Source organism: Amphibalanus amphitrite, unplaced genomic scaffold (genome assembly GCF_019059575.1).
Source record: "Amphibalanus amphitrite isolate SeventyFive unplaced genomic scaffold, NRLGWU_Aamphi_draft 001634F_arrow, whole genome shotgun sequence".
NCBI lineage: Eukaryota > Metazoa > Arthropoda > Thecostraca > Balanomorpha > Balanidae > Amphibalanus > Amphibalanus amphitrite.
In genome coordinates, this window is record NW_024883127.1 from 94,453 (window position 1) to 114,542 (window position 20,090).

At 45.3% G+C, this 20,090-nt stretch overlaps 2 protein-coding genes and 1 long non-coding RNA gene across 4 annotated transcripts; all 3 read right to left on the bottom strand.

The window, feature by feature from the left end:
• Window positions 1–8,714: 8,714 nt before the first annotated feature.
• Window positions 8,715–9,875, bottom strand: LOC122374283 (cuticle protein CP14.6-like). The gene is made up of 3 exons (XM_043352929.1): window positions 9,847–9,875; window positions 9,352–9,452; window positions 8,715–9,176 (listed from the first exon to the last, which is right to left on the bottom strand). Exons 1-3 carry the CDS (start codon window positions 9,853–9,855, stop codon window positions 8,945–8,947), a joined length of 342 nt encoding a protein of 113 aa, XP_043208864.1. The 5' UTR covers window positions 9,856–9,875; the 3' UTR covers window positions 8,715–8,944.
• Window positions 9,876–12,675: 2,800 nt separating this feature from the next.
• Window positions 12,676–13,725, bottom strand: LOC122374277. The gene is made up of 2 exons (XR_006255182.1): window positions 13,652–13,725; window positions 12,676–13,075 (listed from the first exon to the last, which is right to left on the bottom strand). It is a non-coding gene; the product is annotated as an uncharacterized LOC122374277 (long non-coding RNA).
• Window positions 13,726–17,606: 3,881 nt separating this feature from the next.
• LOC122374276 (cuticle protein CP14.6-like) lies at window positions 17,607–19,265 on the bottom strand. Of its 2 annotated transcripts, none has more exons than XM_043352920.1 (3): window positions 18,895–19,102; window positions 18,084–18,184; window positions 17,607–17,925 (listed from the first exon to the last, which is right to left on the bottom strand). In XM_043352920.1, exons 1-3 carry the CDS (start codon window positions 18,937–18,939, stop codon window positions 17,694–17,696), a joined length of 378 nt encoding a protein of 125 aa, XP_043208855.1. In that variant the 5' UTR covers window positions 18,940–19,102; the 3' UTR covers window positions 17,607–17,693. The 2 variants fall into 2 exon arrangements, 1 of the variants encoding a protein (XP_043208855.1); XR_006255181.1 differs by lacking the exon at window positions 18,895–19,102 and adding an exon at window positions 19,110–19,265 and having other exon boundaries at window positions 17,899–17,925.
• Window positions 19,266–20,090: the final 825 nt, after the last annotated feature.

The window sequence follows — 20,090 nt, forward strand, 5'->3', positions numbered from 1 at the left end:
TAGCGATATTTACAAGAAACTGATGCAGGCACAGAACAGACATGATAAGATTATACAAGGTGTTGCAGCACAATCGGGAATGCTTTTTGGACTCTGATCATGAGTATGCATGGTAGTATTTTGATAAATCATACCATGGCAATGAAACGTCCAAAAGTTGTGCATCATCCTACATAACTACGTCCATGACCATGCATGCATGATGCAACCCCCTGGAAAAGAGCAGGAGCAGAAAACAGCTCGGCGGTGCTCCAAGCGCTTTGAGCGCGCCCATAGACACTAATGATAAACGAGTAGAACAAGATGAACCCTTTGAACCTCTGCAAGTCCTCGAAGAGGCCGCTGGACACGTCATCGTGTTTTCAAGGGCGATAAGTGCTGTGTGGGAATGCTTAGGGCAGAGGTTTTACGTAATCCTTGTAAAATAACTCTTAGCAGAAGACATAAAGACGAATCGCTTGAATATCGGGAGAAGGCTCGCAAATTGAAGAGAAACAATTTTCGAAACTTCAGAGAACAAAAATCTCACCACCGACTAGAATACGGTAGAAAAAGAATGGCATGATATATACATAGGGTATTGCATCGATGATGTCCCAGCGGTCATGCGAAGCAAACATCCTGGTGGGGTAATGGTCCTGTGGGTGGTCTTTAAGGGAGGTACACGTGGTGTACCCTATGCTTCATCGAGCCGGGATAAATGAGCACCTCTGATAAATACATCTGCACTCTGGCAGACTCACGTGAAGCCATTGGTACAGAGGATCACTGAAGGTCCAGAATGATCAAGTCCAGATTACGTCTGACGAGGACTCTGTCCTTGGTCGTACTGCAGTGAGGACGACATATTATTGTGTGGGGCACCTCCAGCTGAGATGCCGCCTATTTAAATCCGATGAAAGTATATAAATAAATCGCTTTTTTTTAATAGAAGGCTAGTGAACAACTTATCATCAGTAAATACGGGTTTCAGTGCAAGATACGAAGCCGATGGGTGACCATGGACAAGCAGGAAGCTGCACGTGCGTGCACGTGCTTTTGGGCCCGCCTTGAGAGGGTCTTTGACGTGGAGGGTGGTCAAATGGGATGAGGGATAGGTAAAAGGCGACCGATTGATGGCTTGTTGCTAAAATAGTGCTTGGAGCTGTATCTTTTTATTCATGACCAAATAAACCGTTTTATATTTATTCCCGATTATGCTGCCCCACCCTGAAGTCTGAGCACACGTGAAGTAGAGTTTATTACACATTTGCTGATCTTAACCGCAAGATGAGCCTGTAACTATATATAATATTTTATTTAAGCGATTTTCGTATACGCATATTCAGGTATACGGCCGTCCGGCTCACTGAAAACATCTGAAGTCGTGCAGGAATTGCCACTGACGACACTGTCAGTATCTACTATCTAGGAGCAGCCGAGGAAGATTGCCCGGTAGGCACGGCACCATGAGCACCGCGTGAGCTGTGTGCAGCGGTCCTAACTGACTACTTCGAGCCGCTCCGTAGCACACAACACAAAACTTTATACAAACTTTATAGCACATGGTGATCGAGCTGCCAACTATGCATAATAGAAAATTAGAAACACTTCTGAGGATACACACAGGCTTTGTATGGCATCGCACGTGCAACAATATATCGAATAGCCCTCCACTCTGATTCATTCATTCATTCATGAGCACTGCGGTTTCTTTTTTCGTGACACTGATTTATTCTTACGGGCTTCGTTAATTTACACTATCATTATGCATTCGTATGGCATCCGTTAACCCGCGCCCCGCTGGGCTATTCAGCCATACGCGCCCTGCTGGGGGGGGGGGGCAGATTCTGCCCCCCCCTGTCTAACTTCCGAACCGATGGTCGTAGAAAGACGGGGAAAACGGCAATCGAAAGCTCTCAACAAGGCGGATCTTAAGAGCCCATTTTTTTTTGCTTAAGTAGGTCAGAGGTCAGGTCAAGGTCAGGTCAAGGGTACAAGATGCAAGTTTCTACAGTATCGGCCTTGCACCGTAGTTGCCGAAGAATGGACTGAGACTGATTGCCCAAAACGTGTTCTTAGACTACCAAGACAATATTCGTTGCATACAATGTCATTCAAAGGTCAAGGTCAAGGTCAGGTCAGGTCATGTCAGGTCACCAAAAACAAAATATAGAAAAGGGCATGTGCGACACATGTTTTATGGGTCATTTTACTCATAGAATTCAATAGGCACACTCAATAAGTGATATGGACCACCTCTGGATGAATTTCAGGTCGAGGTCAGGTCAAGGTCAGGTCAAGTGAGGTCAAATTTTGAAGATGGTTGTTAAGGCCTAAAAAGGTGTCTATCTGATGCAGTTTTTCACGGCGAATCAAATGGTGCTATTTTTGTTTCCGTACGAGGTCTAGAACTTCCAAAAAATTCATTTTTCAAAAAGTTTGTGTGTCGTGACGTCATAAAATTTTGAATAACTTCCACATTTTTGAACCGATTCTTCTAAAAATTGGTATGTAGGTGCACATAGACCACTTCTTTGACATATATTCCGGTTTTTTTCGATACACTCAAAATTTTGGATTTTATAAATATTTTCCCAAAAAAGTGAGTTTTTTGAAAAAAATTTGGTCCAAAATCCAAAATTTTCAAAAAACCGAGATAGCCATTTGATAGACAAAGTAGAATCACGTATAACCTTTTTTGTTACGTCTTGATTCCTTTAAAAATGAAGATGTTAGCGGCGTTTGAAATTTTGCCATTTTTGAGGCGAAAATGGCGAACATGACGTCACTAAAACGTCATTTTCTCAAAAATTTTCCGACGGATTTCGCTCAAATTTTCAGGGACCGTGTCAAATTGATGTATGATAAGGTACTGAAAGTTTGACGTCGCTAGCGTAACGCGTTTAGAAGTTATTGGCGAAAAACGGGAGGGGGGGGGGCAGATTCTGCCCCCCCCCCCCAGCGGGGCGCGGGTTAAGCCACGGCTTTTCAGCACAAGTGTGCTCGCTTATTGTCGCACATTTTTCTCTGTCGTTCTGCTGGGCAACATTTTTCCATTGTTTATGCATCCCTCAGCTGTGATGAGTGATGACAGTTGTTGACTATTCGTCGTATAGGGTATCCGGGGCCCATGGTGGCAAATATGGAACTTCGATTGGTTTACGATCACTACCATAGTCGGGAAGATGGTCTCCTCGCGGTTGGAAGCCATCCTCGTCGGCCGTCCAGTACACTTTGTAGGTGACGCCCTCCCAGTCGTACGAGAAGAAGCCGCTCCTCGCGAACGTTCCAGACTCGGGTTCCGGACCGGGGTAGAAGACTCCCTCTTCTTCAGAATTGATGCCATTCGATGTTTCAAACCTAAGCAGATAGGAGGAAGGTGTCATGCGTGTTGAAATAATTACACTTGTTATAATGTTCGTCGTTGCACGCATCATGCACAGTATCACATCAATTGAATGACAGCCATACTTGTAACTACATATACCTAGCTTTTTCAAAAGGTGTTTGGCTCCAAGCACGTTTTTAACTAAGCACGCGTTTCAGCCAGCGAAACGGGCAAAAAAAAGAACCTAAGAAACTCTAACGTCGCCTCATTTTAACATAGCCGCTTTCACGACGGAATAGCGGGTACCTACCTAGATGCCTGTTTGGTCCTTTGATACCTCAGGAATTTTAGTAGTTTCCTTTGATGCCTCAGGAATTTTAGGAGTTCTTTGTAGTAGGTTTTCTACCTTTCGAATAAGTGACCCGTTAATTTGCTGTTTTTCTACTAAATATTACATTAAATTATATTATCTAAGGGTTTACCACTCACGTAAACCTAAAGCGTAAGCACGTTTATGAAATTAGCATATCTATATAATGCTTAAGGAAATTTACTCAGCTGCCAGCTGCGGGTGACCGAGCTCTCCCAATTCCACGCTGGCTTGGCTTTGGAGCCGCAGCAGACGGCGGAAGTCAATGCCACTGCTAAGGCGGCGGCGGATTTGTTGCGCCCGGTCACCACCAGGGCGCGCGCAGCGTCGGGCCGGTGAAACAGAAGCCGGGTATCTAATTGCCAGACTGATTTTACCCTCATAGTCGAAAGGTGGGCTTCTAGAACCGAAAATTGACTTGTTTGTAAATAAATAAGCGATTTGCTGGCCAAAATCGCCTGGATTACTTTTGCCAAATTGTCAGGGAACTCAGATTTGTTTTTTTTCAATAGAAAAACACAATTCTAAAGAATAGTGTTTTAACTATTGACAACAAACCTTCGGTTACAACTTTTAAAGGTATTTTGAAGGCAAGAGACATAAGTTGTAAGGATTCTAAGGCCTTAAAGGGTTGGTATGTACTTTCTTATTCCCGATAAATTCCATGCGTGCGTTTTTTCATGGCATAATACCATAATCACTCGGAATGGCTTACAATGGAAGGGCAGGTAGAAAGTCAAAATGAGTCACTGAAATTAACATAACACGATAAGATACCACGTCTCAAACAGAATATATACAAAGTTCGCATGAGCATGAGCATGACCCGGTGCGTTTACACCCTGGATTTGCTGCTGAAAGTTGGGCACGCGCACGCTCCGGGACAGCACAGGGAAGAGGACCGAGACCGTGTCGCGCGTCGCTCCTCACGGCTTCCGTCCGCAGGGCACAGGGGTCAGTGGTGGTGGATGGCCTGGTGGGTCAGCTTGTGGGATGGCTTGGCGATATTATGATTTATAAGTTGTCCGTGCGTGCCCGCGTCTGTCAGGACTTATGTGTCGCCGCGTAGCGACGTGAAATTTGGCATGCCGAATCTGTGGACGTGGGGGGCCTTGGTATTAACATTTGGGCGTGATTGGACGAGAGGTGCGCCGTCAGCACGCGCTCGCGTGCGCCATAGGGTTAACACAGGAAACGGCCAAAACAAACATCGGACGAAAACCGGCCTGCGGCGCCTGCTTCCCGGCAGTACATATAAGTCGGCAACGGGTGGTCGCAGCGAGATGGGGGTTGTCACCATTGGATAGAGTGGTGACAGTGGTGCCAGTGGAGTGGTGACAGTGGTGTGGAGTCACTGGACTTGTAATTCACCTCTCCAATGTGACAGTCACAGTGGAGTGGTGACAGTGGAGTGGTGACAGTAGTGATCGAGTGGACCACTGGCACGATACTTTACGTACGTGCGTTTGGAACTATCATGAGGACAGTGGTGATGTCATTCTGTGGAACTTGCATTGCAATGTAATGTATAACTATCATGGAAAGAACCGCTGATTTGATTCGGGCCTCAGCGAAAAACGAAGTGAAAAACAAAGTTTAAACAGTGAAAAGCGGTAACAGTGAAAAGCGAAGTTTTCCCAAATTCGTTGGCTAGATGCCTTCGTACGGCGGACATTGGGTGCAAGCTGCCACCAGTGACGTCATCAAAGTGTGCTCATTTTTGATGACACAATTTCCATGCATTTACCAAGCACATGAATGTAAAAAAGATCATTTTTACGGTAAGAAGTTCTTAGTCAGACGCTGAATTTGCCAAAACTCACGTGAGAGCTTCGTTAATGCCATCCCACCGGAGTCACATCCCCCAATGCCATCCCACCGGGGGATGTGACTCCTGTGACCTGAGCTCTGTGCAGACACGCGACAGTTTTTATCACTGCTGGTGATTGTAAACAGCTGTTACAAAATTGCCAATGTTTGGTGCGAAATAGATATGAATGAATGAATGAATGAATGCACTTGGAGCCAAACACCTTTTGAAAAAAACTATACATAATCAAACCTTGGCAAAATCAACTTTTCAGCTACAGTTTTTTGTTGTTGCAACTTTTTATCTGTACCTACGTGCGTGCAATTTACATGAACTTCAGTTGCCGTGAAACAAAGTTACATAATGATGATATAAACTTGTCATCTCTACCCGTTGGCAAAGTTGCCGTTGCCGTCGTTGTTGTAGTACTGGTTGACGATGCTGGCCGTCTTGTCGGCCTCGGCGGTCAGAGCCAGCAGAGTCACCAGGCAGAGCAGGCAGAGCACCTGCACGATAGAGGGACCCTGGAACTGGAAACGGCAACACTAGGTTATCATTGGGTATACAACGGACTGCTTGACAGAGCTGGCGCCTCATCCGCACCCGCGACCATACGAGCCGGGCAGCGCAATTCAGCCACCGCAGCTTACAGCTAGATGAGAACTGAACTCTAGCATTCATCGAGAATATTTGAGGTGGCAGCAACAATAATTATACCAAATTACTTACTGTCTTCATGGTGACACCCAATGACCAACTGGCGGTGCTTAGCCATCAGTGCCATTCTTTAAAGCTAAATGCTGAGGGTGCGCCAATGAATCCGCCACAGAGATTGTCATTTGACATTTGATAAGGAATGCTGTCTTGCTGGTTTGTGACCTCCATTAATGCTATTTTAGACATAGGTACTTAGCTTCATTTTTGTAAGCTGACCTATTTCTCTTGTATAAAATTAATATGTTTTGTATTTCAACTTCCAAGTGCATCAACACTCAACAGCAGTTGTTATATGTTGGTGGACTTCGTGCTTGCACACGACTTTAGTGCAGAATTGCAGAATTTGCTTTTGGTGGAGGCTCATAGAATAGCTATGCCCCATGACAGAGTAGCTACAATATCATTTGCTACGAGATATCAGTTGCATTGATTTAATTATTTATCCACACTCTGGTTAATTAACTTGCACACGCTTTCAGCATTCACTTTGATTGTTCAATAACAAGTGCTTTATATAGAATTACAGCCAATCTGTAAGGCTGAACATTTTTTTTCCAGCCACCGACCGGTCCCCGTGACGTCATATACCGTATTGGATGTGTCGGCCTCAAACAGCGGGTTATAGACTGATGACGTCACTCCTGCTGCCAGCGCCACCGCTGGGGTAGTTGCAGGGGCTGGGTGTGGGATGTCATTTACCGTTTGGGAACTCCGTTTCAAACGATGCGCCGCAGCCACTACCGCCGCGCCGGCCAGATGTGGCCGGGCGACCGCAGCACTGCCTACCGGACTGACTTAGAATTAACAGCGGGAACATTTATTCAGGGCGACTTTTTGATTAAGAAACTGCCAGTCTGCTTAGCAGAAACGTATTGTCCTATTTGGAATGTCCGCACATTTTTGAACGCATAGGATGTGACTAAATCCATTTTATTAAAAAAAAAAAATTGCAGGCAAAATTTGGTTCAAATGTTGTGTGTTTTCACCCAAAAGCACACTCTTGTTTTATAACATATCTTGAACGTTTTAAAACTCAATATACCGTCTTCTTGCATTGTTCAGTTATGCTGTGTTTGACTAATAAGGATTTGGAATCCCTTATGCTCTCATTAAAAGATATGATGTGTCCATTGTAAATTCCATTTTTCAACCTTCTCCATCATATTCCTCTCATACCTACAGGTATCTATAAATTTCAGCATTGATAATCGTGGAGCATGAAAATGAAATGAAGAGTTGCCGTCAAGGTATGCACTTACGAAATGCGTCATAGTTAACCCGCGCCCTGATGGGGTCTGCCGAGCAACGCGGTCTGATCCCCCCCCCCTAAGATCTCGAGAACCACGCAACATAGCGACAAGCGGCAAACGGCGTTGGATAGCCCCAACGGGGAACTACTTTGTGACCCAATTTCAATCACCTCGGTCAAACCGATGACGTCACAGGTCAGGTCAAAGATCGAATTTTCACCGTTTACAGTCATTTCAAGAAATGCGTTGTAAAATCGAGTAACGTGCATTTCGTTGGAAATCATCGATGGGGAAATGTTCGTCAAACACGTATTTTGCTATTTGAGGTCACTGATACCAGGTCAGGTCACAGAGGTCAGGTCACTAAGGGTCACAATATGAAAATATCATGTGATGCATGTTTTATGGTCCATTTTATATGCAAAATACGATTATGTGGGTCAGGCAGCCTTTGGGGTCAGTTTAGATTATGTTCCGGTGAAGGTCAGGTCAAATGAAGTCAAATTTCAAAGTTGATATTTTTGCATAAAATGGGTATCGATTGAGTTCAAAAATTTTGACGTCATCAATTTTGAACAGTTTTTTTTTCGCTATAACTTGGCCAAAAAAGGAGGTATCAATCTAAAATTTGTTATGTATATCGAAGAGCGCAGGAACTATTACATTTATTCCGTTTTTTTCTAAATTCGAAAAAAAATTGGATTTTTTTTTGAGTTTTTCTAAAAAAAAAAAATAATTTTTGGGGGTCAAAATCGCAAAATTTCGAAAATCCGAGATTGCAGCTATGTAGCGCCGTCTTTTTTCTACACAACCACATAAAGAACTTTAAAATTGCCTGTTAACTGTAGATTTGGTGAGCGTTTCAAGATGTCATGTTTTTTGCTCATTATTACTCGAACATGATCTCAGCTTGACCTCAATAACTCCTGACCCTAGGTGACCTGTGACTTTAAGTTTTGTGTGAAGGTGTCAAATTGATGCCCAGTAAGGTACCAAAAATTCAGCGGCGCTGCGTGCCGCCGTTTTCCTCGCTATTTAAGAAAAACCACAGGAGGGGGGGGGGGCATATCAGGGCGCGGGTTAATGTGTGTTTTAGGCACCATTGTTACGAGACACGATTTAAGTAGGTATACCATTAAATTTGGTGATGGGGGCTACTGTGTAGGCTAAAGGGCGTCAATAATAATAGTTACTGCTTGGACTGAACGAATGTCGCAGACTTGATTGGCATTTTCTCTATCTAAGTAGCATGCCAGATTTCTTTCAGCCCAATAAATTGTATTCGGACAATAACATTTAAAGACAGGACAAACACATATAACCACATTCAACATGCGTGAACACGATGATCACATATTAACAAAGGACTGGGTAACAGCGGCGTCACGATGAAATGGTAGTTTGTAATGATTTACGACTTACACACATTCCCGGCGTAATGCTATCATAATGATGTATATATTTTGTTGTTGCGATTATCAGTGGCTTTAGAGATGATCCTCCACGCCTCCGATGTGCTCGCGGGTGTGGCTGAAGTCGGGCAGGTGGTCACCCTCCGGGTGGAAGCCGTTCTCGTCGGCCGTCCAGGTGACCGTGTAGGTGACGCCCTCCCATTCGTACGAGTACGAGCCGCTCCTCACGTAGTTGCCAGACTCAGGGATGTTGCCGGGGTAGGAGATGCCGTCCTCCTGAGCCTTGATGCCGTTAGTTGTTTCGTAACTGGTGGAAAATGAGCTTGTTATGACAAGTGTAACGCATGTAGAAAGAAAACGAGTTTTTAAACGTGTGTTTTTTCCTAACTTGGTTTTCAGGTAACTTTGAAGTCAGGTATTGATTATGCATGCAAACAAAAACTTATCAATGTAATTAGTGTTCAAATATGTTTTGCACTTACTTGGCAGCATAGGATCCGTCCTCCTCGATGCCGTACTGGAAGTTGGCGATCCGTGCACTCTGGTCGGCCGCGGCTAGAGCCACCAGGCAGAGGAGGAGAATCTGGAGGATAGATTCCGATTTTGTGAGTGGGGCGCCAGTACCACTTCGCGGTGAGCAAGCAAAGCAACAACTCAATGTAAAGCTGTTTTGTAAAAATAATATTTTTATATCATCAATCATGTTTTGGCGCCTAAAATAAAAGTGAATTGGAATAATTGCGTGAATGTAAAGTAAAATTGGAAAAAGCATTGACGTTATCAGGTATTAATCAGTAATATGTAATGAGAATTCAAAACCTGCATCCGTCGGACTCCATCCTTAGATAAAAGGATGGGCTCGGCAAAACTGATCAAAGACCATGTCTACAAACGCCACGTTTTGACATTAAATGATAACTCTGAAACTAAATGAGAGCCTTGCTTAAATACAGCACCGGACATTATCTTTTACTCACGGTCTTCATGATGGAAGGTCGGCTGATCAACTGATGCTGTCCAGCGATCAGCGGCGGCTTATATACATAGCCGACTGTCCACCCCGGCTATGTGTCATCGATGCAGGACCGGTAGCCCGTACCTGCTTCAGAAAACGTCCACCGTGGGACACCGCGACCTCCGCGGCTCGGTTATCAAGTACCGCTGAAAAGTGACATCCGACAGAATGAGCTGGATTACGGAATCAATGAGGTAAAGGGATGAGATGGATTGATAATTTGGAAGAAGGATTTATCGATATTTTCAAGTTCAGTAACGGAACAGCTGAAGTGTTGCACGCTTGCAGTGAAAAGAACACGAAGAGATAATAAATTGAATACCAAATGAGCGCACATGAGTCGGCAGTTAGCTTTTTTCTTGGGGGGAGGGGCTATTTTTCTTTTATTAAGCGTAGTGATGTAATGAAGGTTTCCTTAACCCTCGCCGGCACAGGGGTTGATGCAACCCCCCTGAGGTTTTTCGCGAATAACTCGCGTAAAAAGCGATTGATCAAGACACAAATTTCAGTACTCTCGCAATGATCAATTTTACACCTACCCTAAAAATGTCGTGATCCTGACCCCAATGACCTTTGACCTGTGACCTACTTTCCGAGACCATGTTTGCCCGGAATCGCGATTCGGCGTATGTCGGCTCGCATTAGCCGCGCGTTTGCAAGCTTTTCGTGGTTTCAAACGTTCAAACATGTGATTTGATGTTGCTCCCATGCATTAGGGTGGATGTCAAGGTCACCTGAAGGTCAGGTCAGGTCATTGACCTTTGGTGACCTCGGTTCACTTTTTCGAGTTTTACATGTTTCTAGGTTAGTTTTTGGAGCTGAAGTCGAATTTAGCAACCATTTGAACATTTACGAAGTAGTTTTTGTGCCTTCGTAACATGCTACGAAGCTCTCAGAGGCGGTTAACACGTAATACGAGTACCCGTCACGACCCTACTGGTTGACCTGACCTGACCTGAGCCGACCTGGTCTAAATGCTTGAAAACATCATCTGTGATCAGAACTAACACGATATTCGTGATCAGCACCCCGAAAGACCCCATAGCAGCCACACTTTACGACTTTCTAACAGGTCCCGATTTTCCCGGCTTTTGGGTCATTGACCTGACCTGGAAGGTCAACCGATGACCTAGACTAGGACATTAAAATTGGATGTCATCGGCTTCCTCTCGTGACGGGCAACACGCTCGTTTTTTTTTCCGCGAAGTTCTAGCTCGATCAGGGTCCAAACGCGATGGGGGTCGTACCTCCCCCCCCCCCCTTGTGCCGTCGAAGGACGCAAAATGGCCTGTGCCGGCGAGGGTTAAGGACATTATTCACAATAGACAAACCCTGCACTATTTACAACAGTCCAAATACCTCTTCACATATACGTATTCGTTCCGTATCATGTTACGGTTTCGAGTTTGAGCCGGACCAATCAGCCGCGCTGTCGGTCACCAAAGAAGCTAACGACGAGTCAACCCAGTCAGGGTCACGGGACACGACGGCTCGACTGCATGATGACCTCTCCCAGGTCACTGTTGTGCACGAGGGTGGGGTCAGGATCGTGAACCAGCTGGGTGCTCCACAGTTTTATACCTGGGTGCTAGGTGCGTAAACAACGTACAGCCGCTGTTCTGATCGACACCAGGAAAGCTGCTTTCTATGTGTCTTTAACGAGGTTCTGTTTTCGTCCGTGCGTGTTACACGTCCTGCATCGACTAGCACAAGCCAGTCACGTGAACGTGCCACGCCAGCCCCCTGGGGGTGCTGATGTGGCGGATGGTGCGGCGCACACTGCCACTCCTGAGCAGTGGCGGATCCAGGGGGGGGGCTGCGGGGGCTGGCAGCCCCCACCCAAGGAAAACTGGCGCCACTGCGCCGAAGGCGCAGTGGCGCCAATTTTCAATTCGCAACTCATCGGAGTGCCGCATACTAGGACTAGGATGCAAAAATCAGTCGAATAACGTCGTTTCAGTACGCTCCGCACCGCGATAGGCGTTATCACAAGTGTATTCGCGGCCATTGGGGCGACGTAAGAAAAGAAGAAAACAACTGGCCCCCAAGAACTTTAAATTATCAGTTAGCATGCACCTTTTCCTTGATCTGTAGAGAATTTACCATTAATTGCTAGAGAAAATTGCATTTAAAATCTTGCATCTATGCTTTTTTCATCGTTTGCACAATATGTTCTTTTATTAAGCTAGAAACACTAATTAGAAATAGTTCCCGCATCATCAAGAACAATAGGGAAGGCTTGAAGTGAATACAATAATATAAAAGGTGTTGTTATCTATGTGAAGACACTTCTAAAATTGCCTGTAGAAATATTGAAGGCAAAAGTTCAACTTTTTCACAAGACGGATGTCTATAAACCTATTCAACGTGTGACAACTCAGCCGGTATTTCGTCGCCTACAGCCCAGCTTTCCCTAGTGACCGATAGAGGCGCTGCTATCGATGTCCGCCCGTGCCGCCTAACGGATATTTCCAATCGTGTGGTGTCACTGTACATACTGATCCTGGGCGCCTCTTGTCAGGGCCACTGGGCGCCAATATTTCAGCGCCAATACGATGCGACTATGGCGCCCATCCGGGGCGTGGCGCCCAATTATGACCTGCAGCCCCTCCCCAGTGAAAATCCTGGATCCGCCACTGCTCCTGAGACTGCGAGTAACGACGCTGGGTGACCACTCCGCGCTATTCCTTCAGCAGGATGGCACACAGTGACCATCCGGTATCATCGTCATTGACAAACACCTCTGAGAATACGCCCAGGTTTTCAGAGGCGGCAAACGGAAATTCATGTATCTGATTGCTCTCTGCTTTATTTCATTCATTCATACAGGGACGCTGTGTTTTGCTTTATTTGACACTGTTTCACTCGACGGGCTCAGTGAATGTAGACTATGCTCGAGCTGTTCAGTCGCCCATTTTCTTCGTCCTTCTGCTGGGCATCGTTTTCATGTTTCATTTATTTCCTTCTGTGCTTAAAATAGAAGCCCATATTGTTCACCATCGCCGCCATTGGGCAGGTGATCGCCAGTCGCTAAGAAGCCATCCTGGTCGGCCGTCCAGTACACTTTGTAGGTGACGCCCTCCCAGTCGTACGAGAAGAAGCCGCTCCTCGCGAACGTTCCAGACTCGGGTTCCGGACCGGGGTAGAAGACTCCCTCTTCCACAGTAGTTATGCCATTCGATGTTTCAAACCTAAACAGGCATAAGGCGTCATATGTGATGAAATAGACTCGTTATAATGCTCCTTTTTGCACCCAACATACATATTATAAAATGAATTAATTGACACGCATTCTTGTAGCTAATCAAAGCTTAGCAACTAGGTATTGCAGTAGCAAAATTTTCTATTTTTGTTTTGTTGGGTTAGGCCCTTTCGGTCCAATTAGACCATTTCAGAGCCGGAAGGATGATAGGAACTAGGGGAGACATTGGTCTGGGCAGGCACCCTAGTGAGTCACCGGGGCTGAGCCCATCCCGAAGGACAGGCCGACCAGCCCCAAAGTACTCACTGCACCCGGCTACGGGGTGCGCTCCCTTGGGAGCAGCGGTGCCGCTCCAAGGGAGCAGCCCGCATGAGATAGTTGCCTGTCCAGCCCGGATGGGGTTGGGGCGTGGAGGAGAAGGATTTCTGTATCCTGAGGATAGAAGCACAGAACGGTGAAAAATTCTATTTATACTCGTTGTCTTATAGTTTCATGGGTGTAATTGACATAGACCGCTTAACAAGGCCACATAATATTATGTTGCTAACATGCTTGTCATCTCTACCTGTTGGCAAAGTTGCCGTTGCCGTCGTTGTTGTACTCCTGGTTGACGATGCTGGCCGTCTTGTCGGCCTCGGCGGTCAGAGCCAGCAGAGTCACCAGGCAGAGCAGGCAGAGCACCTGCACGATACAGGGACCCTGGAACTGGAAACGGCACGGGTCAGTCGTGCTTTATGAATTACCAACTGAAATCGCATAGCTTATCTTGTTTCCACCTTTTGCGAGAGTCGGATGGATTGCCGGGAGAATCATAGTTGATTTATAATAACACTATTTTTCCTCGTTAGTGAAATGTATCACGATGGTTGACTTGGGCTGCCACATATCCATCCTAGACTCAGAGATTCGTCACTCTTGAACAATATAAATGTACAATTTGAAATAGGAACCCCGAAAAACTGATCTAGGAGCAAAGCTAGACCAACACAGTTGAGGGCAACTCCAACTCTTATCGAGATATCGGGAAGGGTGCCCCTACGTGTTAGGTGGCAGCAACAAGAGATTATGCTAAATTGCTTACTGTCTTCATGGTGAGAGCCACTGACCAACTGGCGATACCCAGCGATCGGTGCCACTCTTATAGCTATGTGTTAGTGATTCCGCCAAAGAGACTGTCATTTGACATTTGATAAAGAATGCTGCCTTACTGGTTTGTGACCTTTATTGGCGTTAATATCGATATATTTAGCTTTATTTCGTGTAAGCTGATTTATATATGTAATTGCTTTTTATAATTATGGGTTGTATGCCAAGCATCAAGCGATGATAAGTGTTATACGCCGGAAGTTTGTGGACGTCGTGCTTGCACGCACTTACACTGCAAAACTCTCTTACGTCCCCCTCCCCCTCAGGTTTTTCGCCCCCGCCATTTTTGGCACACATTACCAATATTTCTTTTCAACACATGTTGTGAAAAGTTCAGAACTGGGTCATTCAAAGTCAGGTCATTAGGTCAAGTCAAGTGACCCACCTTTACAAGTAGTTCCAATGCTCGCCGTAGCTACTCCGACTGCAGAACGATCGTTTTCAAGCTTTCAGCGATTGATAAGAGCAACAGTAGCCGTTTTCACGGCGGGACATCTGGCGAATGCACCTAATTTGACCAAATCTGCACCAAATCTCTTTTACAACAAATATGTCCATATCATCATGAATTGATTTTAGTGTTTTAATCGACAAAGTGTCTGATACTTTGAAAAAATGAGGTACTTAAGCATCTGTGAAACCCAAGCTAATAGCTTTGAAGCACAATGAACCTAATTTAGCGAAATATGCACGTAATCAGCACCTAATCTGCACCGAATGTGTACCAGATGGTCGTCATGAAGACGGCTATTACGCATAAAAAGTATGTATCGGAACTGACTGACACCGACTCGGAAAATTGCCACCCATGACCCCTCGTTATATACCTAAGATCATATCTCAAGTCATGAAAGGTCTCCAGCAGTTTTTTTACAAACGTTTTTGATACAGACATGCCATATTGATGAAAACACCTTGGATGAGTTTAGCTCGATACGGATCGACTGATATATTTCAGCATGACCTTTTCCGGTCAGAATGACCTTTACCATAGGTGAAATTTTCAAAATAACCATGGGCGCGGGAACCGAGGGGGGCAGTTGGGGCAGCTTCCCCCCCCCCCCAAGTCTGGGGCCGTGGGGGCGCCGCCCCCACAAGTTTGAGACGAAATACCACACTTTTTTGCAAATGTTTTCTTTTTTGTTGAAAAAAGCCAAGGGATGGAAATAAGTGGCCTAAAACCGGTGAGAAAACTATAGATTTGGGGGGTACCGTAGGCTGATCTCTATTATGGTGTACCCCCTCAGTCTAAAAGTATTTCCCGTGTCACTGAAAATGACCTTTTAGGGTGAAATTAAAGCTCATTCAACGCGACTCGACGAGAAGAACACGATGCCGCGAAAAATCAATGCAGTGGTTGTTATGCGTCAAATGTTTGCATTATGTATAGCATTTAGGATTTATATCATTTAGCATTTAAGTATGTTATATTATTTAAGTGTTTGATCAAAATATCGTTATTCATACACAGGAACAGAGAACAAAGTAACTATGTTCATTTCAATTCGTTAGTTCATCGTAAACAACCACCAAATCCATTGGCTTTAGGCGCTTCATCACTTGGCCATTTGTTATTTAGCTAACCCTCGATACTTTATCTTTTCATCTCAGTGGGATACTATAAGGCATGAAATTCGCATCCTTACACCTTAGAGGAGTCCGATATAAAAATATATCTGCGTTGTAGATCGATCGTGGCAAATAAACATATACTAGAAAAGTAGACGGATCCCGCCTTATTTACAACCGTCCATGTATCCATTCCCATGAGATGCTTTTAGACCCAATCCGTAGGGGAGACCGGTGCTAGTTGGTGCCAGGGGCAAGTTGGGACGGAAGGGATATTTCCCATACTTCTCGGCAGTTGGCGTTCAAACTTGTTTTGCGCATGCACAGTAACGCCGTCTGTTTGTCAACGTGGTGTCGGCGCGTCCTGAGGTAAGTGCTGTTAAATCGCTCAAAATGTGTTTGCAGTACCAAAAGTGATTTTCTTGCTTTGAAAATATTCTCTTCTAGAGTCATTGATAGTGGAAACATTGCAAATTCGCTACGCCCGAGAGACCTGTGGACATTTTGGCTATGAGTACACTCTCGACCGTTCTTCGCCAAATCATTGTGAATTGGTCACGTGGTTTCAAGCTAAAAATGGCGCCTCGGGGTTAGTTGGGCCAGGTTGATGTGGGGCAAGTTGGGCAAGTTTGTCAACATTAAGTCGAGGGAGAAATGATTGCAGTGTGAAGATTGGGCACATGCGCTATGCACAGGGGGGCAGCAGAATTTTCATCTGTCAAAACTGTTACTCGGAGAGCGAATGAGTGAGGTTGGTGGTGCATTTTGTAAAAGCACCTGAAGCTGGTCATACACATTTTGCGTGTGTGCGATTTTGTTTGCCGCAGGAGTACTGCAAGCGCTTGTGTTTTGTCATTAAATGTTGATAAACATGCTTGCATGGATTAGCGATGACTGTTCATGTGAAACATGAATAAAAATTTTTTTTAATTAGATAAACTGTTTTCCTAGTGCTCAAACTTGCCCCAACCCCTGGCCCGACTCACCCCGCCCGCGGGGTAAATTGGGACATTGGAGGATGGTCGCTTTGATCAGATATGACACCAAGACGATGCTACCATCTCTCTTATATTAAGTCTTCTTTAAAAGATAAAGAAATAAGCTCTCAGTTAATAGCCAACAAATAATGATATGTATAGGAAGTTATGACGCTTCAAGTAAAAGCTGGCCCAATTAACCCCGGTCTCTCCTACACCAGCCGGGCTTTCAAGTTTCAACCGAACTGCCCCGAGCGGCACTGTCGATGTCGGTCACCAGCACAGGGGAACGGTGAGCCGTAGTCACTCTGATCTCTGTACTCGGGGGTGGCAGCAACACGGCCTGGGTCACGGAACGCCACGCTCCGGCCGGTCACGAGACGCCACCGCTCGACCGCGCGGCCTCCCCGCGGTCACTGATGTCGTACAAATGGGTCCGATATGAGTGACCGACCCACGCAGGGGCAGGACAGGAGGGTGACCGGCTGTGGTGCAGAGACTCGTGCTCCACGTGGTGGTGGAGATGTGCCGACAGTGAATGGATGCTATTTTGTAACTGAGTGAGCATGAAAGGTAAGCTTTCTTCAGCAAAGCTTTGGCGTGCTGCAAAAAAGTCTTATTATCTGCATCTCTTTTCAAAGTAACATTCGAAACAAGTATCATAACTTGTCAATACCACTCCATGCCGGTGAAATAATCGAGGTGTAAACAGTCACAATTGATACAATGATATATATAAACATTAAACAATAAACAAATGTGGCAAGGGAATTTTTGATTCACCGCTAATGGAAGGTGTACAGACGCTTATAAGTTATAATCGTGAACATTCAGTTTAGTATGCATAGATAATTCATCACAGACTTTTATTTTTGATCGGCAACAGGCATTCGATTATGGAACCAATATAGCAGTTCAGAGGTGTTCTTCGATGCCTCCGATATGTTCGCGGGTGTGGCTGAAGTCGGGCAGGTGGTCACCCTCCGGGTGGAAGCCGTTCTCGTCGGCCGTCCACGTGACCGTATAGGTGACGCCCTCCCATTCGTACGAGTACGAGCCGCTCCTCACGTAGTTGCCAGACTCGGGGATGTTGCCGGGGTAGGAGATGCCGTCTTCCTGGGCCCTGATGCCATTGGTTGTCTCGTAGCTGAAATAAGATCATTTTGTTAATGCATCGGCCATTACAGTTGTGAACATTTACGACGATTCATGTGTGATGTAGTAATACGGGAATCATGTTATATTCATTTATATGAACCATAAGCATATTTTTTCTCAATAATTTCAGATGACCGTTGGACTTACTTGGACTGGTATGAGCCGTCCTCCTCGATGCCATACTGATGGTTGGCAATTCTCGCTGACTTGTCGGCCGCGGCCACAGCCACCACACAGAAGATCAGAACCTAGAAAGGAGAGTCGTTTGAATTTGATGGTGTATTGTGATTTTTGTTGAATGTGAGTTTTGATAAGTTTTACTTCAAATATTCCTTTTACAAGATAGCTTATCCGTAAAACTTTTTTGAATTAAGTGCCACCGTTTGTTGCAATAAGGAATTGCTCGCATTAGTTTCATAATCGTTAACAATTAATCCATTCTGCTACATTCTCACGTGATAAATGTCAGAGAGATGAAAAGAGATATTAGAGAGAGAGAGAGAGAGAGAGAGAGAGAGAGAGAGAGAGAGAGAGAGAGAGAGAGAGAGAGAGAGAGAGGGAGATAGAGAGAGAGAGAGAGAGAGAGAGAGAAAGAGAGAGAGAGAGAGAGAGAGAGAGAGAGAGAGAGAGAGAGAGAGAGAGAGAGAGAGAGAGAGAGAGAGAGAGAGAGAGAAGGGGAGGAGAGAACAAAGAGGCGAGGAGAGGGGAGATATAGAGAAAGGGGGGAGAGAGAGTGAGAGAGAGAGAGGAAGAGAGAGAGAGAGAGAGAGAGAGAGAGAGAGAGAGAGAGAGAGAGAGAGAGGTGAGCGCGAGATGATGAGAGAGTGAGATATGGGAACAGGGAGCTATAGAGGAGGCAGACATCGAGTAAAGCAGAGCGGTGGAGTAGATATAAAACAAGAAGGATCCTCTCCGAAATAGGTGGCTCACTGATCACTTTTCACCCTGTTCCACTCACGGCCTTCATTCTGGGTTGAAGATGATTCACTGACGTAGAACACATGTCGGTCACCAGCTTTTATAGCAGAGAAACTGGCAGACCTGCTACATAAGGTAACCCTTCGCGACGTGATCAGTACTTGAATTATTGCACAGGTTTGCAGCTTAGAATAGATGGAGATTTATAACAGTAAATCCGCGCTCAGATTTGCTTATGTCCAGATATCGATCTACCTTATCATCCGCGGCGGCTCTGGTGCAGGACTCGCCAGGGAGGGAGGGCGGGAATGGTGCAGGTCTCGTCAGGGAGGAAGACCAGTCCGTGACCTAGTCAGTGCACGCGCTGAGGGACTTTGTAAAATGCTACAAAGCACAGGGCAATACACAGACACCGACCTGATCTTGTGAATAGTTTGGTAAAAACGTCAAAGGTTTTGCTTGATTTCAATATCACGCGTTAGGCGGTGTTCGAAAGAATGTCAAAAATAATGACGAAATTGCTTCGTCATGTTTGTTAGGTCACATGTGATCAAGTCTTCAGGGGCCATCAATGGTCCAATTTCGCCTACTTCTCGGGTTAGGCCGCAAGCCAGGGTTGCATTATGTAGATGCATACATGCTTTATTTAGCATGCTTTATTTATAATTTGCAAATTATCAGACATTTTTTGATTAACCCTCGCCCGACCCAGGGGGAGGCTAATACAACCCCTAAGGGTATTAAAAAAAACGGCGGGTAGCGCCGCCATATTTGGCATGCCCTCCAGGGAAACCTTTCGGCGTCGTTCCTGAAAATTTCAGGTCTCAATCATTTCAAGTCACCAGGTCACAAAAACCGGTCAAGGTCGGGATAAAATAAACTCGTTTAGCAGCAACAGAATAACGTTCTTCGTTAATAGTGTAAGCACTGTGGCACTTACCGCCACCAAATTTCGGACACAACTTGGGGCATTCATTTGACACGTGTGCTGAAAGTTTTGAGTCTCAGTGACCTCAGGTCAGGTCACCAGGTCACAAAACTGTACACTATCAAATTGGAATTGAAATTACAATATTCTTCGTGAAATCTAGAGCTTTGATTCGATTTCTAGGTCATCTAGAGGTCATGATACCTAATTTATTAGGGAAATTTGTCCGAATGGCTGCTATTATCCAATAAAAAAAAATATGAGAGATATATGTTCCATTTCAAGTTTTTGGTGTTACACTGCCTCAG

Excerpts from the sequence above, each read along its gene's own strand:
- LOC122374276 (XM_043352920.1), bottom strand. The coding sequence starts at position 18,939 with ATGTGTTCTACGTCAGTGAATCATCTTCAACCCAGAATGAAGGCC. Across the intron at positions 18,185-18,894 it reads TTCAACCCAGAATGAAGGCC|GTTCTGATCTTCTGTGTGGT; the intron begins GTGAGTGGAACA and ends TCTCCTTTCTAG. Across the intron at positions 17,926-18,083 it reads GACGGCTCATACCAGTCCAA|CTACGAGACAACCAATGGCA; the intron begins GTAAGTCCAACG and ends ATCTTATTTCAG.
- LOC122374283 (XM_043352929.1), bottom strand. Across the intron at positions 9,177-9,351 it reads GACGGATCCTATGCTGCCAA|TTACGAAACAACTAACGGCA; the intron begins GTAAGTGCAAAA and ends ATTTTCCACCAG.